Here is an 18,933-nt window from a genome sequence, read left to right as displayed (position 1 = left end):
TTATTCTTGTCCAAAATGTGGTATTTCCGGGGAAAAACAGGCCCTYGTCCATAAGGAAGGAGGGTAGTGAAATGCATAGCTTCCTCTTCCTTGAGTTGGTTTTATAATGAATATTTTATGGCTTCTTGCATAGTCTCGGGTTATCTTAGTTTCCTGATGTGCACACTCTTAGCAGGGTTTGAATTATTTGTGCGCTTGCACGTGATTTAGTCTGAGTTCAGGGTCTGAACTAGAGGTACTAAGCACCGCTGGCTTAGAGCTGTGTTGTTTTTGTGCTCTGTTACAGGTGTGTAACCTGCTCTCTGTTCCTCAGTATCAGTTATTAGGAGCTTGTTAGTCGTGCTCTTTGTTAAAACAGTAGTGCCAGGAGTTACCCCTGTCAAAGGGGACTATGCGCAAGCCCAGAGCAGCAGATGCACTTTAATGTTGCATTGGGCTTATTTTTACGTAAAGCAGCAATTGAGGGGGGAAAAAAATGGAAAGAGAAGTAAGTTTCTATTTGGATAAAAGGCATCTGGTTTGGAAGTCTTGTTGGGGCTTGGATTAAGTTGTTGTTTGCTGCTGCTGTCTTGGGGSCTCCGACTGAGCTGCCTGTATGGACGTGAGCAGCTGGGCAAAAAACTCCRTGCACATCCTTGATGGTCCTCCTTGATGCCCTCCCCATGTGGGACAATTTTCCTCGAATTTGGTGTTTGTCTCGCCTCTCATTAAGCCCACATCTGTTTCTGCCTTGGGTCCTTACAGATCCCTTCTGCAAGGGAGCAGTTCTTGCTGCGCGGATCCCGGAGCTGTTCCAGGATAATGTTGTTCTCATTAAAGCTTTTCCTGCCAGACTGCTCTGGTGTCAGCTCCAGGCCCGGCTCTGTGTGTGYCTCTGTGTGAGAGTCTGCTCTTTGGTTTGAGTTTTGTGTTTTGTTCTGTTTTCAGGCCGACACAACTCGCTGCTSCTTCTTCTGCTTATTGTACCCTCCTACCAGGAACGTTTCTGCTGGCTTCAAGTCAGGGGATAAATGGTTGGGTTGGACACCGTGGAATTCACTGGGCTAAAATTACTAGATTTGGTTGACATTTGAGGGAGGAAAAAGGGGTTAAGCTCCTGATGTCCGAGATCCTGGGATCCTGCTTGTTTAACTATTACAGCCCATTGCCCAGAGCAGGGCAGGTATTTTTAAATGCATTGACATTTTTACCTTTTACCTTGGCCATTAGTGTGCTGGTGTTTCAGCTCCTAACACGTGTGCCTTCTGCATGCCAACATAGTTCTTCTCAGATACTCTGATTTTGGTTTTGCTGGTCATGGCTGTTTTTTAAATAATCTGGTTGCATCTATACGTTAGCTTTTCGTTGCTTCAAATCATGGTGAAATGTAAGTATCTAACACAGAAATCCACCTTAGGCCTGTTAAAATATGGGGTGGTCATGACATTTACYGTAGCTGCTTTAAATGAGGAATAAGGCTGCATTTCTGCAGTCAGTCTGTTTTCTGTGCCCTTCCCCATGATGAAGAACATCCTTTCTTTCCATCCATCCTTTTCCCTGCCCGCTGCTGCGAACACCGCCATCAAAAGCGCTGGAAAAGGGACGCGTTCTCGTTGGGAAGCAGGCGCTYGTGTTGTGGCGCCGACTTTCCTGGCAGCTTTAAACACGGCCCTTCGGGGAGGCATGGGGGGCGTTGGGCYGGCGGGTGCCCCGAGCGTAGCCGCGGGGCAGGGACGGCGCCGCGGGCGGGAGAAGCCGTCGGAGGTGCCCGCGCGCCCGGGAGGCTCCCGCTCGCGGTAAAAAATTCATGCACTTAATCCCCCGGTAGAGAGAGACGGAGCGGGGCTCCCGGCGTGAGCTCGTCCTCTGCCAAGGTTAGGCTTTGTATTTAATGCTGGCTTTGAAATACGTGTGTTTATGGGCATCCTAAGCAGAGCTAATGGCACTTGCACCTGAAGCGTTACCGAAGGGAGAAGCAATCCAGTTTAGTCTTTATGGTTTGTTGTGCCTTGTTGCTCTTTAGGGCTGGTTGCTCCATTGTGGACACGTAAGAACGTCGGTGGGGAGCAAAAATGCCTGCTCTCATTCTGAACAAACTGTGTGAAAACACCTGTCTTTAAGGGAAATAATTTGCAAGCCAGTTATTAATGGCTTAGATATTAAAAGCATTTTGTTTATGATTACATTTTTCCAACAGAAAATAAAAATCAAAGTTTTAGTGCATTAATTCATTATTCCTGTGTATAAGCTATWATATTTAAAAATCAAAGAGCAGGGCTATAGAAAGCCTCTAGGTTTCTTCCGAATTGTATGTGCATGTGCACACATTAGTGGAGGGATAATCRGACTGCAGTAATAATTGCAAGTAAATAATAATTGCAAACTAAAATTTAGTTTGCAATTTCTAGTGCAACTAAATTTAAATGATACCTAATGGCTGTGAATGTTCATCCTGATTCACCTGCAGCAGCTTGCGAGAAAATGGAGGATTTAATTAATCTGTAGCTTACATAATACTTTTTGAATGGAGAGAATTAATTCACTTTTGTATTATGGTGTCAATGAACTCTGTAGTAGATACCTCTGTTGAGTACTGTCTTCAAAATGACTTTTATAAAGAGAATAAAATGGATGGTCCTTTTTCTTTTTCATGTAATTTCAGAGGTTTCCTTTGAAGTCCTAACAATTAGCAAGTAAATCCCCCTGAAAAGGAGTTCCTGCTGAGAAAATGCATTTAAATAGTGGCTGCTTTGCAGGTTTGGTTACCAGTCCTGCAGGGATGAAGATGAGAATCCATCACTAACCTCTGTTAGGAATTACTGCAGTAACTCATGTTTGGGTGTCCTGGCAGSCGCTATAGCACTGAATTGTCGGATATCTCTAATATTCCAAAGAAATGCAGTCTGGTAGGAAGGTGGGCAGTCTCTTGTGTCACCCTGTTGTCTGCTTTGGTAGCAGGAGGATGCCTTGGCACAACAGGCCTTCGAAGAAGCCCGGAGAAGAACTCGCGAGTTCGAGGACAGAGACAGGTCCCACCGGGAGGAAATGGAGGTGAGGGTTTCACAGCTGCTGTCAGTAACTGGTTAGTACTTTCCCAAAACTCTAGCTTATTTGCAATAATTTGTGTGTCTGTACGGTGYTGTGGACTGTGTTTGTCGTTTGCAAAATGTGTTGTTTTTAACATGCAGATTTCAAATTTTTGAAGCTTAAATTAAGCTTAATTCTCACCCTTTTTTCCTCTCTGTAGGTGATCTTTTTTGGGGGTATTAAGTTTTAAAGCTAGACTTGCTTGCAGAGTTACTACGTCTTTGTCAAAGGGAGTTTTTTAAAAGCAGATAGAGGAGCCTTCTCTCCCACATGTCTCTCATGGGCCCTGGAAGGTTTAGGGAGCTGCTGGCAGATAATTTTACAGATAATTTCACCCTGTGTTGCGAAAAACATTGCTGGTGAACAGCTTCAGCTGGTGCAGTCTGCTTTCTCCTGCAGGTTTAGCTTTACTCTCCACTCACCTTTTTCTCCTTAGTGCTTCATTGGTGTAGTTCCCTCTTCCTTGTTCTTTGCTGCTTTAGGGCCCCACAGCCTTAAATCCTTTTCCTCTGTGATGAGAGCAGAAATTACTAGGATCAAGGAAAGAGGAGCCAGAACAGGGAATGCAAAGCAGCTGCTCAGAGATGTCAGGAAGGGCAGAGCTGTAAGAGGAGCGGCGGTGCAGGAGGCAGAGTTGGTGAGTGAAGGCAAGTTGTAGATGAGGCCGAGAATACGGAACAGAGGGTTGATTTGAATTTCTCTGCGTGAGAACTCGGCTTTCTAGTTCATCAGAGCTTCCTGTAAGCAAACGTGAGCAATCTGCTCGGGCTCTGCATCTTAGAAGACGCGATCGCTGCTGTGGCTGCACGTCCTCCCCTTCTGCCTGCTGACTGATACTGAGATGGCTGCGTCGGCTTCGCTGCCTTCCAAGCAAAAAGGGAAGGCGCAGAGCGATGTGCAGGGGAAAAAGGAAAGATCTAGAGATTATCATTGTTTGCTTTGAGGAGGTGCAGCCCAGGTGGGTGTCAGCATGGCCAGGGTAAAACCACCAGTCTGGGGGCTCTTTCAGCAGATCCTTGAAGGAGCCACCCGAGCTGAATCGTCCTGTGTGTTGGTCACAGCGAAGCTGTAGCCTCGTTGCAAGGTCAGTTGGAAAGGGAGAATTCACTTACAGAAGCTGGTTGTGAGGGTCTGAGGTGGAACAAGAGTAACCAACGTGAGGAACTGTCCACCATGCCCTCGTCTTGTTTTCCTCACCTCGTTTTACTTAAAGCTTTTCTTGAATTATTTTCCTTTGTTGTTAACCTTCTTCCCCACTCCCATTCCTGCAGAAAGGAAGTTCTGTACTTACTTAAGTACTGAAGGCTTAAAACCAGGGAGACTTTCTGGGATCATTTTTAGAGTTTTGAGCCATCGTCCGGTCTTCAAGTGTAGAAAACCATAATTTTGAAGCTAGAAGGCATGAGAACTTTGTCAGTTAAGGTTGGGACTGAGCTAATAGTAAGTATCTGGGTCTTCACATCACGATTCATATGACAGGGAGCCCCAAGAAGCAGCGTCCTTGGCAGCTGCAGGGACAGAGTTCAGTAACTTCCAAAGAGATCTTGGTTTTGATAAGACAACAGGCAGTTGCAGATCTCATTAATTTCCACTTCTGATTTTTACATAGTAGAAGAACAGATGTCCCATTGCTAAAATACTGATGCTACTGATTTTGTAGATCACCTACAAAAAGGAAGAAAAGGAAAAAAGCTTTCTTTAAATTGTGTGAAAAAAGAATGGAACTTCTAGATTATGAAATTAAAATGCATGATTTCTTAAATTGCAGTAAATTTATGTGCACTCTGTTTTATTTTAGTGTATATTTATATGTATATTTAATATATGTATAATTAATATGTATAACCAACACTTTTTTTTGGCCTCATTTGGCTTCAATTAGTAGTAGTTCTGTAATCGTTTTTTAGATTTAAGTGGTTTGGGGAAATTTTCCTGGCTACCCATCTGGAATGTTCACAGACGAGCTTTTGCACTCTGAGTGACAAAAATCAGGATCTTTTGGAGAAATGATTCATGTATTAGATCCTTTCATTTCTGGCGTGATTTCCAGTACTCGTGACAATATAAATTCCCCAGGGGAGGGAGTGCACAAGCGATCCGTGCTCTGCATCCCCCTCTTCCTTGCATTTATGACCCATATCACATTTTCCAACATTCACGCGCTCGGTCACCTTGGCAATCCGGGTTGTCAGTTGTTCCCTTGTGATGATTGCATCGCTGACAGTTATTGAGATGTTAGTCAAACCTCATTGCAGGCTGCTTGTGTAATTTCAGTAGTGGAACTAAAGATGCAGCTTGACCTACAGAGATGGTAGTTGCTGAAGTTCTTGCAGGGTGGTTAGCAAAGGTGGGTTCCAAGTGCGCCGAGAGAGTTTTTATTTATGCTGCACTACTTATTATTGGAGTTTCCCAAGGCAGGACTTCTTCTCTGTCTTATTTCTACGTCTTTCAKTATGACCAGAACTTAAAGAGCTTGGCCTGGACAGTAAAACTAGAGTAAGTGGAAGCTGGTGGACTTCCAACACTGAGGAGATCCTGTTCAAAGATTGTTACAGAAATTGCAGCACTGTGTAAAAGCAAACGATTTCAGACTAGTGTTATAGCAGAAATGCCTTTAATAGAGACCAGATTCTGGTTCAGAGGGGGAGGGAAGGGGAATCTTATAATATTCCACCCACTCCTACCAAAGCAGAGGCGCCAGCTTTTTGGAAGCATTCATCCATCCCAAGCCTGGCAGCATATGAAAATGATCAGGGATTCAATTCTTTATTTATACAGCTTTCTCTGTAGAAAAGATTCCCTCTCCTAAGTCTCTGTGCAGACTTTCCAAACAAAGCGGTGTGTTTCTGCCAAAAAGGGACCCCAGAAGAGGTGGCTGCTCAGTTAAAGTGGTTTGGGTTGGGTATGGGGTAGCTGGCTGTTGGAACACGCACGCTTTGAAGGGCAGGAAAACAGCAAGTGTGGTAACAATTTAGGAATAATTATCTGCTATTCTAATTTTCATTATTAATTGTCCTTCAGAAAATAAGAGGCAAAGCACTGTCAGGTTTGCCATGCTTACATTACGTGCTGYGCTTTCTGTTCACAGCATTGGTACCATTGCCAGTTTTTATTTCTAGTGAACTCATTTTTGCATCKGAGATGAGCAGTGGTTTTGGTGGATAGCGCTTGAATTTCCGTAAGCGGCCMCGTTATTTTCCTTTTGCAATTACAGCACTCATCTAATGCGAAGAGGATGGCACAACACTTTCAGGTGCAAATGGATTTATGAACCTTAATTGCKGTTCTTTAGTGCCTCGGAGTTGAAGTACGTTCAGTTTAACATGGATTCAGGTTTGAACAGAAGATGCTTCTGGTTTTTGTCAACTTATGTAGGTTAGTGACTTCAGATAGCACAAATCTGGCCTCACTACATCCAGAATTCCTCCGCTGGAGAGATGCTTTTGAAGTCGGTGAGTGCTCCAAGTTAATGCCTTCAGAATGAATATTGTATTTGCTTTTGCAGAAACACTGGGATGTTGTGGCGGTAAATATTTAATGATGCACCCGGAGAAAGCCCTCATCCCCAAGGCCCCTTGTAAAAGGAAATAATTGTACACGTTTACACTGACTTCAGGAGCATCGGGCTACTTAGCAAACTTACCCTATTTGATAAATTCATACCAGCCCAAAAAAAAGTGAGTGCCAAACCATGATAAACTTGCACCAAGGGCATTATTTTACTGGTATGCTCTGGATCTTACGTGATTGAACCAGGCATATGGTTCAGTGTGGAACCATACTTTAACCAAACTGGAAATTTATGTGTGTTGTCTCTCCTCGATTAAAATAATAGAAGGAGAATGAGGAGATTGAAGAGGTATCAGTGAGATGAATAGTTTTTCATTATGTCTTTATCTCCAGATTTTTGGGGGAAGAGTTAAAATTAGGAACATGAGTGAAATTCTACCTTTTGCATCAGTTTCTGCCACTTTTCTTCSCCGTGATGTGTGTGAACGGCCGGAGCGGAGTGCCGAGAAGCTGCAGAAATGACAGTAGTCACTGGATGGTGAAAGACCAGAGCAGCACGTAAAAATCTCTGCATTTTGTTCACTGCTTTGCCCTCCGTGACACGATGGAGAGAACGTTGCAAATCATCTGCSTCTCTAAAACCTCCCCAAAAGCAGTCTCAGAAAGCTCAGTTTGCCCTCGTCTTAATCTGGAGCCTAGCTAAAGATGCTCTCCCGCCTGCTTTACTTGGTTGGATTTGTGCTCGTGTTTTTTTGGTGCAGTTTGTCCAAGGAGGCATTTTTGAAACTTAATATTTTTCCATTTTGTGTCTGCTTCCCCTAGTGCTGCAGTGCCCATTATTTTAGCAGGGCTGCAAGTAGAGAAGCAAAGTGATTTGCTCTTCCCTAAAACAGTCTGGTCTAGCAATCGTGTCTGCTTGCGGTCTTGTGCTAAATATAAAGTACATTAATGGGTAAGCAGAGCCATTTTAGGAAGCTGCCTGAAATTCCCATTTTTAAAAAAGCTTCCCATTTTTCTGGGGGGGGGGAACAAAAAACAAAAAAAAAGAGTTTTGAAGCTTGCTGCTTCCACTAGAAATCGTCCCTAAACACCACAAGAAAAAAAGTTATTGGAATAGAAATTCACCTAAAACTCAAATCCTCACACGTTCTTTGCAGAACTGTTGTTTGAGTTGACGTGGGAAATGTGTTTCATTTAATTATGCCCATGCTGCGAGCTCTGAAATCTCAAGCAGGCACTTGCTAAAGAAAGCCAACAGTTGACCAGCAATAAGAAATCAAGCAAGAGGGCTGATTCTCCTATTCTCTTCAAGCTTCTGATGAGGGAAGTTGCTCTTCCTCCTTTCTTATTTAAAGAAAAGGAAAATTAAGTTGAATCTAGCAGTGTAAACAGATACTCTATGCAATTATGCATGTATTTTGGTCAAATATAACTTGCTTAGGAGGAAAATATAATATTCCAGTAGTGCTTTTTTTTTTTTTTCTCATTTTGTTTTCTCGTTAAACTCTTGTGTTTTGAGCTTTCTCAGCATTGGTTCTGCAACAAACTTCATTGCTTCCTGYGGTTCTTCAAACCTGCAAAGATTAGGGGGGAAAAAAAGGTTTAGTAAAGGTTTTTGAATATGGAAAAAAAGAACAGTTTGTGTTTTCCACTTAGAGTACAGTGCAGTCTTGGTGCGTGCCTATATGTATAGCATAAGTCTGTTTTTATATTGGATATATTAAAAAGAAACCTGTATATATGCTGCCTTAAAAGGATTTTTGGGGTGAGCACAGTACAAGGAGAGCAGTGTGATTATGACGAGCTTGTTTTGCAGAAACTTCTAAATTACTCGTATTTGTATGAAAGTGCTACGAGTGCATATATCCGAAAAACAATTTGTGCTGTGCAGAATCGATGCTGAATAATGTAGTGCAGGGAAGATCAATTTTGCAAATCGGGGAATACTGTAATATAAGCATCTTCTTTCAGTCAATGAAGGTTAGAAAGGGGCTGAGCAACAGAGAAATGCTGTCTGGAGGCAATCAATATTAATTATAAATTTATAACCTCTGTACCAACCTTCAAACACTACCTTCTAAAAGGAAGCCTTGGAAGCCTTTTCCTTTGGGAACAAAACATCTTAAAGATGTGGACTTTCCAATGGCTTCTTCCTTGGAAATAGGTTGTTGGGTGCTTGCAGTGGAGCTTTGTGGTGCATTTGAGCTGCTCCACCTGGAAGTGCTGATACAAATTGTCACTGTGGGCACCCGTTTGTGACCCAACTTTGCTGATTTTAATGCTGAGCTCCCCCCTTCTCCTTGTATTGCTCACAACAATTGCAATAGAGAACCCCAACCATGCTCCAAACCGGCAGGAGGAGGTAGCATCAACCATGGATGTAGACAAAGAGCCCTCAGTTTCGCTGCTTTCCCTCATGCTCGTCTGGCTAAGTTAGCAGGACTGATWATTCATTAAAAAATAATCAAGTATTTAAATATGAGGAGGAGCTTGACTTGTAACTGGTGATTTCTGAGCCCCGTTCGCCCCCTTTTTGAGAAAATCTGCAACGTGTTCTCAAGTTGTAGGGTTTTGTTGTTGCCTTTTGTTTTTGCTTTTAATTCTTTTCAGTAGGTTGACAATCATTCTAAGAGGATCCAAATGTTGACTGTTGAGTTTTTCATAACATTGCCGGATTTTTTTTTCACTTATTTAGTAAATTATAGATGACAGATTCCAAGGCACATTTAATGCATCTGCTCTCTCTCTTTCAGCAGTGTGGAGCTGCCAGAAGGCAATTAAAGAATTGCAGTGGAGTTGTCTGCGGGAAGACTTTATTTTGGCTACTCCGCATGACAGCCCTTCTCCAAATCCTCTTCCTCCCTCTCGCCAGCATCCCAGGGGTATAAGCAGCCCAGGGGCCACTTGTTTTTGTGATTTTTACTGCCTTGTCTTCAGACATCCCGATTCTGACCACTTTTTTGAGTGATTCATTAAAAAAGAGGCTCATGATAGAAAAGGAGATGGGAAGAGGGACCCATCTCATAAGGTGCGTTGGGTCATGGACACGTTTGACAGGTCCTGTCTAAGGCTTTGTAAGAACTCACTGCAGAATTTGAGGCTAACAAAGGTAAATATGAGTTATTGCAAGTAGAAATGAGGCCCAAACAGCGTGGCACTGCCGGCGTGTGTTATTTTTCACACAGAGCTGCAGAAACCCGTTCAAAGGCAGCTCCAAAAGCCCACGTGCCGAGCTGCAGCCTGGTCGGGACCCTCTCCCTTAGTCACTGTTCCTGGAGCTGCCTTCACCTCAGCAAGCAGTGCAAATGCTCCAGCGTGCCCCCTGTCCACGAGAGCCACGATTTCTCCTAAGGGATTCAGCGACTTCAAGCTCTCTCGTTTGTTAAGGAAAATAACAGAATAGAGCTACAGTCTAGCATGAATTTTTCCCTAGTTAGGCTGTGTTTAGAGCTGGCAGAAGCTCAGGAGCAGAGAGGGCTGAAGTGAGCCTAGGATTCAGCCTGCTGCAGTAAGTTGCCTTTGCTTTTGTCTGCGCTCGAGCCCAGAGTGATTTTGTTACAGCCTTTCCTGTTTGCTAGTAGTTACTCACCCTGTGGTGTCAGTAACCAGCTCAGCATGAGTAAATCTAGAATAGCATGTTATGGGAGGCTTTGAAACTTTTTTTTTATTATTTTATTTTTGCCAGATACGTTCCTGCAATTCTTGCAGTCCATCATCATACCATCTCCTGCTTCAGAGGTTTGAAATGGCTTGTGGCCAGTGCTAATTCCTTCCGTATTGCAGAAGGTTTGCATGGCCTCATGTGCTGAAAGCTGAGTGCGGAGTATTTGGGGGTATGGAAACTCCCTGTGCACCCATGGCATTAACTATCCAATTTCAGGATATCTGGAAGGAACTGGGTGGTGGTGATGAAGCCACATTCAATTTTAGGAGCGCTACCAGCACAGTGGGATCTCTGTGCTATTAATGAGGCTTCCTCACAGCCTGCTCTTGGTAGCACTCAGGAAACTCCCTATTTGACACCAAGAGGATGATTTAGCAGCTCCAACAACTCTATTAAAGGTTAGAGCCTTTCACTAAGTAGCAGCTGAGTAATGTTCACCATGTCCCTCCTCCAAATTTAAAATTGGCGTTTCCCTGAAAAATGAAATGCGCTGAGATAAGATGAATGACTACTGTTTTCTCATGACTCATGGCAGGATATTCCATTTTCCACTTGCAAAAGAACAGATGCATCTTTTTTTAATCGAAGCGAGTCTCCCGTGTCTTCAGAGTCGGGCTCGTCGCTTCCTTGCCGAGAGCAATTCTGGTGCTTCTGCTGGGCCCTGCTGTCGTGAGAGACACGTTTCAAAAGCTCCAGCAAATGCTGCACTTCAGAGGACTCCTTAGCTGTGCTGAGGGTATGGGAACCAAAGTGGAGAAAATTGTGGAAATCTCTATTTTCTTCCATTTGTAAAAGCAAACTTTTAGCTTCCTGTAGCAGCCTGTGAGGAGATCTTGCAGCTACCGCCACACGGGTGGGCAGATTTCCCCTGCAAGGGAGCATTGAGAAACCTGTGGCATTCTTTTTAATGAAATTGSTATTTTGCCCTTTGTCAGCAGCCAAAAATACCACTTACTTCCTGATCCACCCCAGCGTGCTGTCTGCATGCAAGGTGATTTCTCCTGTTTCTGATTTCAGAAATGGCCCCATTTCAACACGAGAGTGTTTTTAATTTTAGCTAGAGCTGTAAAACTGTTTCACTGTGTAAAGCACAGGAGTAGGCACTGCACGCTGTGCTCGTGCTTCGGCAGGACCCCGAGGAGCGGGATAAGGATGTTCCATGTATGTGAATGTGTTCATACCTCGTCACCCAGCCTGCTGAGGGAGGCTGAGCTGTCACACCAGCATTTGGAAGTTTGGGGTGTAAATCCCCTTTACTGAAATGCAAAATTACACCTTTTCCCCCCCTTCTCCAAGCGTGATTGTGTGCTGCCCATTTTCAGTGCGTTTGAGGGTGATTTGTCATGCTTTCTGCGTGTCACTTGAAAGGGCAAATCTGGTAGTTGTTCGGTAGTGGCTTCTGCAAACCCCGTGAGTGGCGCTGATGTCGTAAATCATGTGGGTTTTTTCATATGTTTTGAAAGAAAAGGCCACTTTAGGAAAAGCCTAAGTGCAACCATATGCTCCTCGTACCTTGGAGTCGGCGTTGGAATTTGACAATAAAATTGCTGTGTGGATAATTTGGGCTCCGAGGAGGAAACCCGGCTACTTTTAAAGCAGAAGTGCAGAAGTTTAACTCGCTGAGTTTTCTAGTAAGTGTAAAAAAATGTACAAAAGTGAGTACAAAACTAGTCACAAAATAGCTCAGTCTAAGATTTTTGGTAGCTCTTAAAGGTAGCACATGACTTGGGCTCTTCCWAGAAGAGAGGCAGTCATAAGCAAAACATCTCAGTATAGTCTTGGGCAATTTCTATGGTTTTCTGCACGTAGGAAAAACAGGTCATTTCCTGTAGTCTGAGTATGACCAATATCACCGAGCAAGAGGTCTTCCCCAACATGTAAAATCCGGCTTACTATGTAGCTGCATTCTGGTAGATACAGAGGTGTGTTAGATATCAAATGTGGTAGTTAAATTGGATATCAAAGGTAATTGATTTGATATTGGATATCAAAGGTAATTGATTTGATATTGGATATCAAAGGTAATTGATTTGATATTGGATATCAAGTGTGATAGCTAAAAACTGCAATTCTGAGTAAACTGTGGCCACTGAAGGAGGAGCAGGGCGGGAACAACCTCTATGAAAATATCCCGATAACTAGAGGGATTTATTGCAGGGACTTTGAGCCCCYTCAGAATAGCAAAGGAAAATACCATTTTAAATGGGAGGTTTAAAAAAATACATAAATTACAGTTTTAAACTGTATTTTAAAATACAGTTTTAAGTAGGAGGAGGAGGCAGGACGGCCTGTCCTGAGGGTAGAAGATGCCCTGGGGAGCAGAGCTGGGCAAGAAGGGTCGGGAAGGGGGAGATGAGGAGGGAAGGAGCCCAAAGGGGAGCGAGGAAGGAGCCCGGAGGCGACCAGCAGCCCCGGGCGAGGCCTCGTGGTGGCAGGCRGCGCATGGAGGCCTCATGGCGGCCGCCATGGCGGGAAGGCGGCCTGGCTGCTGCTGTGTGAGTCAGAAGGGCGCTCGGYGCTTGCCTCGCTCTTAGTCATGGGTCGCCCGAAATCCTCGTGCTGTTCGGCGCGGTCGTGGCTGCCCGGGGCTCGCTGGAGCCGCCGGCTTTTTTGGGGAGCTTTGCGGGGCGCCACTGACCCGCGCGGTGATGACTTCCACCAACTGGGAATGCGGCTCCGGAATAGAAATCTGTCAGAAGGAGTAATAATGAGAGGTAATAAATGCTACTTGTCTTTGGTTGTCTCAAGGTGGCTGTAGCTGTTAYAGGAGCCTTTGGCAGTCTCCCGCAGGGGATCAGTGATATCCCAGGATTTCAGTCTTGCAAACAAGAACCCTTTCTTGGACGTTTTCCCTGCAGTTTTCAAGCAATCTTGATGGCTTTGGGCAGGTTTTGAAGGCTTTAYACCCAGTTTCCCAGCCTGGGGCAGCGGAACTGGCGTTGGGTCATTAAATCAACGTTTGGCTGCTTCTGAACGCTTAATGTTTATTGCAGATGCTTCCTCCTCCTGGGGTTTATKTTTTAAACTGGCGTACCCCTGACCTAGGAAGAATTTTTAGGAAGAATGAAGATCTGCTTCATTCTTAGCCGGACCTTGCTCTGCAAACAAAGCAGGAAAGAATTCAGCATTGCATTTTTGAGCAGCACACGCTGAAATAGAGTTTTCTGCGTGGCCAATACAGTGTGTGTGTGTGTGTGTGTGTGTGTGTGTGTGTGTGTGTGTGTGTGTGCATGGAGGGGATGCTGCCTGGCCAAATCGCTTCACTTAAGGGATGGCTCTTAAAGCACGTGAGCAGGCAAGGAGCCCGTTGGTCCCAAAGGACAAATGTGCTAGCTACGTGTATGCTCATTCCTCAAGTGGAGATAATAGTAAGAGTCTTTTTAGTATGACTGATATTGACTCTCCTTAATTTCCTCTCGAAATTGCTGTCAACTCCAACAGTTTAACAGAGCCATTTATTTTGAAGGAGAGCTGGCATTATGATGTCCTAAGTACCCGAGCAGTCTCAGGTTTGAGTTATTGCTAATTATATAGGCYTGACACAAAAGTGAAATATAGGCTGTAGGGAAACTCCGAGAAGCGTGAGCGGTTTTGGTCAAACCTGTAGATTAAATTGTACTGGGTTGTTGATGATGTGTAAATGGGGAAGTCTCTTTGTCCCTAAAGAAAGCTCAATTAAATGTTCATTGCACAAATACTGTGTGGGGAGGGATGTATCYGGGAACGAGGTGACTGACCGTGCTAGCTTGCCATGTCGCCTTTCTCCTCAAGATCCTGATCCTAGAGAGCATTTATGTGGAGCACTTCCAGAAGCCATTAACTGGAGGGAAATTCAAAGCAAAAAATGGGTTCTGTTGTTGGGTTTTTCGTTAGTTTGCGGCAGAAGAGGCACAAAAGTGTTGCTTCRCCCTGAGTTGCTGGTTGACGTGGAGCAGCGCTGAGGAGCACCCCAGCCACAGGGGTCCTCTCAGAGCAGAGAGGGGCGCTGGGGATGGGCATGGGGGCAAAGGGGGTGGTTTTGGTGTTAAAAACGCATGCTTGAAGTGTCATTTTTCTGCTTGAGGATTGTCTGTGGTCTTGTGCATGTGCTTGATTTGCTTAAATAAACCGATGATTCCCGCACCGCTTCTTAGATCCTAACCAAGGCCATTCCATGCAGGCAAGAAGGCAACAAGACCCTAGTCCTGGCTCCAACCTAGGAAGCGGCGATGACCTCAAGCTCCGTTAACAGGCGGCAGCCACGGGTCTGCACCCCTGCATTGCTTCTCCTTGGCCAAGGATAGACGAGAAGACCAGAAACTGTGAGAACTGGGTATACGACGGTCTGTTTCCTGACCTGCGGCAGTGAACGTCACCACGAACTGCCATGGTTTGCACTATGTTTATGTTACGATACCTGCATTTCCCACGTTAAGCATGTAGCCAGTGGCAATTGGAAATTTTGGTTTTTTTCTATGCAAACTTATTTTTGGTGGCACTATTTTAGTGAAATGGAAACTTATGCAGCTATAAAAAACGTATTTCTCAACTGTAATAAAAGTTGTCACTTAAATAGGTCAAGGTATTACAGATTTTTTTGTCTTTTTTTTTTTTTTTTTAAAGTGCTGGAAGCCAATGCATTCCAAGCTTCTTTTTTTTTTAATATGGGCTTTTGGAAATTTTGATTGTCCTTGTTGTGCTCCTGCTTCATTTTAGATACGCATTCTTAAACTTTCTTTCAGATTTCTTTTTTTTCCTAAATTTGCAAGACCTTTTGAAAACTGCTGACATTATTTTGCATATTTCCAAGCTAAACCCAGTGACACAGAGCTGTTGGAATCAAACTTCAAACCACACAGGTTTGTTGGTGCAGTTGCAGTATGCTTTTAACTGCTAACAATTCATCAGTTCCACTTTTTAAACAATACTATCTTTATATATATATAAAAAATCACACACACACACACATGTGCATATGCGTGTGTATACTCATGCATCCTGCCCAAGTATCTCTCTTAGATTTTATTCTGTATTAAGTGGGTTTGAGTGGTTATTATACCCCTGTATATAGTACTTTACTGAAACTCATGGGAAGTCGCAGGCTGGCTTCTGTTTTATTCAGGGATTTTTTTAAACAGTTCTTAAAAGGGATACTGCAACTCTGAGATTCGACAGCACGTTAAACTGGGAACACAAGTGATCGGCTGCCAAGGTGATATGTATATTAAATCATGTTTAAGATAGCTGCTTTAAGTATATTTTATATCTTAAYGCTTTTTGTAAAGCTGTGCTGAATGGTGAAAAGCTGAGATGAGGTTGTGTGCAGAAAATCTCCTACTGTGCATCGGACACCTCTRTGAAAACCTTATGCAAGTTAAAACTACATTGGAGTATATATTGCATTTTCTAACAGGGTAAGATTTGGGATGAATTCATTTGTGTCACACTTTTGGGGGGGATGTTGCTCAATGGATTTGTTCAAGTTTTTCATTGCATCTGATACTCTTAAGAAAGTGGATTGGAAGTGTGATGTCATTTGGCATTGTCAGAAAATGAGGTGCTTTCTGTACAACCCGAATAATAAAAATGTCGTTTAGGTATCTTTTTTTAAAAAAAAAAAAAGTGATCTAGTTCAGCATTTTAAGAATGATTGTGAAACCTGAATCTCTGTGTGATTAGAACGGTTAAATCTTTAATTCTATCATTAAGATGATCACGTTCCTCATTAATGGCAAAACAAACGATGCAAAAGAGGTCTTGCAAAACCACRAGAAATGTCAATGTGAAGGAGAACMTTTGTATGTTAATCGTGTGAATATTGAACATTCACTTAAATGTCAATAACTGTAAACTGTGAGAAATGTCATCGCATAGAAATATTTTGGTACTTCAGTTTAAATGTGATTCACCTGGGAAATAGCCATGTTCACGCTGTGGCCACGTATTCTTCTTGCTCTTCTTCCCCCAAAGAAATAATATTTCTAAAGTGTTGTTGCAATGAGTTATTTAAGGGACACAAACACATAAACACACACACAAACACACATGCATCCCTGGCCTCGGATCTTCTCTGCCATCTGTGTATTTTTGATGGAATAGTCTGAAGATTTATTTTAAAAGGTTTTCCTAATGTTTCAGACCGTGGTTTTAAACCATAAGTACACAGGAAATTACGCTATCGCATATTAACCTCGCTCTCTTGGTGTAAATACTGAACTTTACCTATCATCATTTAGCCTTCTGCTGCTTACGGTATCTTAATGCTGGCATTAAGATCACAAGCCCTTCCCCTCTGCTGGTTAGTGCAGACTTTTTAAAGTGCATTTTAAGTTATTGATGCAATTTGATATTTTTCATAATTTCTATTTAAACTGAAGTTGCATCATCTTTCTGGAATTCATCTCCTGTGCGAGTTGCCTTAAGCTCCAGGATTGCTTTTGCTACTCTTTGTGTTGTACGTTTAACTTTCATAATAAACCTCCGTGTAGTGAAACCAAGTGGCCGTGGGTTTTATTTTGGACCTCCTGCTAATCCAGACTAACACAGTGTGTGTTTGGGGAGGGCTTAGGGGATATTGGGTGACGTTTTCCATCCACGAGGCTGCCTTGATGTCCTCTTAAAAGCAATAGTGACATCCAGTGGTCACTTAAACTAACCCCAGCACCCTGCTCTGTTTCTGGACTGTCACCCAGGGTGCTGGTGGATCTGAAATTTTTTAGAGTAAGGGAACGTTGTCATTGTTGGAGAAAATGCTTAATTTGCTTCTCCTTGGCCAAAAAAATAAGATTGCAAAGAAGACACATACTTTGAAAGCAGAATCCCCCTTGCATTATTGCAAATGAGTTTTCCTTAAACCTCGCCAGCTGTGTGGGCCATGCACAGGTAAAGAGCAGCTCTGTGTGTGCCTGGTTTCAGGGCAGCTGTTAATCAAGAGGCTAAACCAGAGGTCATTTGCATGTATAAATTAAGGAAGGTGCTGGTAGTCCAGCTTAAAGCACCTAATACTCAAGGATAACGGTGATAAACGCTGTTTTCTGTGATTTAGCATCACTTGGGCAGGGCTGCGTTGAGGGTGGGAATGAAGGACCCCAAGGGAGCTCCTGGGAGCGCAGAAGGACGAAGGCAACGGGAACCCAGCCTGGGAAAAGCAAGYGCGGTGGGTTGTGATACCAAAAACACCTCGGAGCTGTGTGACCTCCTCCTCACCCTGAAGCAATTTGGGTTATTAACCATTTGGTCTATTTTACTTCCAAACTTGAAATGAATGACTCTCCTATTCGCTCTTTTAACACAAAGACACTTATCAGTTGCTCCTGTCTGGGTCCTYGCCCCAGCTTTTGCTGGCAGGAAATTATGAAAATGAGACTGTTGGTGAAAACAGTCGCTTTTCTGTTCCTGYAAATTACGGTGCTGAGCCTGGCTCGCTGATAACGACCCTTCTGCAGGTAAAGGGCTGGGAAATAAAGTGAAAGATGCTGGTTTTGAAGGAGCCCGCAGCTGCGCGGTTCGGCAGCACTTCCCTATTTTCTCATCCCCTGCTGATTCAGAGCTCCCCTTTCTCACTAGAACACTTCAGAATGCGTCTTTGCGCAGAAATACAAGCGCTTTATTTACCAGGCATTATTTTATTACTACATCTCCAATGCAAATAAGTTACGGGATTAAAAAAAAAAAGACTTCCAGGGTTGCAAATTTTTTATAGCAAGAAGTTATAGGGGAGCTGCGCATTTGCATGGGCAGCATTTCCTATAACTCATTTGCTTTGCATCCTGCCCACCGGCCGCGGCGTAAATCCCAGCACATGCATATTCATCTGCTGGGGCTGCTTACGCTAACAGTTACTTCAGTAACTTTAAATATATGGCTTTGACTTTAATAAATAACTTTAAATAAATGTAACTTTAATAAATATAACTTTAATAAATGGCTTTCTCGGTTACAGATGGAGATAAGTGAACTTGCCCACTGCCTCGGGCGCGTTTCTCACAGCTCGGGAGCGGGGAAGAAATGGGCAGGAACTGGGGGAATTTGGTCGCTGCTGGGGCGCTTCCCTGGGCATCCCGGGTATCCGTAGGACAGGAAGAAGGTGGAAATGAGGGTGTTTCTTGCTGGGCCTGGGCTGTGCTGCCCCGGACCTTCGTGCTAACTGTCCACGGGCTCGATGCTGTGGGCCTAAGGAAATCCCTCCATCTTTTTCCCCTCCACATTCCTCTTTCTTTGCCCGGAGGTGACGGCTTTTGCCAGCTTGCACCTTTCTTCCTTATGCTCTCCACCATGACTGCTCCGTGAAGGCAACTYGGCCTGGAGCTGCCCAACAGCTTATGGTGGAGAGCAGCTTTTCTCCTTCCCAAGGGTGCCCAGAGGCCATTCCGGTGGCGGCACCAGGCTGGAGAGTGGCCAGGCTTGAAACCTCGGCCTCGGCCCCCCGCGAATGAACCTCGGCCCCCCCAGAACGAGCGGAGGTGGCGGCTCTCATGAAGGAAATGGTGGCTCTCGGCAAAGAGATGGCGGCTCTCGGTAATGGCCATGGTGGGCCTTGTTTCTGCGCGTTTCAGGGCAGCGCTGAGCCCGGTTCGGAGGACACGGCAGGGATGGAGGATAGAGCCAAGTGGGATCGCCACGCTCCTGCCCAGGCGCCTCGGGTGCTGCCCCGCGCGGGCCGCGAACCCACGGCCTCCACCGCGCCGCGCCGCCGCCCTCCCCGCTCCGCCACG

The 18,933-nt window shown here is 44.3% G+C and overlaps 1 protein-coding gene across 2 annotated transcripts in view; it reads left to right on the top strand.

Moving 5' to 3' along the window:
- The window catches only part of CBFB (core-binding factor subunit beta), a 38,665-nt gene extending 23,002 nt beyond the window's left edge, over positions 1 to 15,663 (top strand). Inside the window, exons 5-6 of one of the 2 annotated variants that reach the window (XM_026043107.1) lie at positions 2,935 to 3,030; positions 14,400 to 15,663. In XM_026043107.1, the coding sequence (XP_025898892.1) occupies positions 2,935 to 3,030; positions 14,400 to 14,468 (165 nt within the window). In that variant the 3' untranslated portion in view covers positions 14,469 to 15,663. Of the gene's footprint in view, positions 1 to 2,934; positions 3,062 to 14,399 lie in introns of both variants that reach the window. The other variant, XM_026043108.1, reaches the window with a different exon arrangement.
- The last annotated feature ends 3,270 nt before the right edge of the window (positions 15,664 to 18,933 follow it).

This window comes from Nothoprocta perdicaria, unplaced genomic scaffold (assembly GCF_003342845.1).
Source record: "Nothoprocta perdicaria isolate Ctin4 unplaced genomic scaffold, notPer1 scaffold_321, whole genome shotgun sequence".
NCBI lineage: Eukaryota > Metazoa > Chordata > Aves > Tinamiformes > Tinamidae > Nothoprocta > Nothoprocta perdicaria.
The sequence above is the reverse complement of the archived record's forward strand: the minus strand, read 5'-3'. Positions and strand labels throughout refer to the sequence as shown.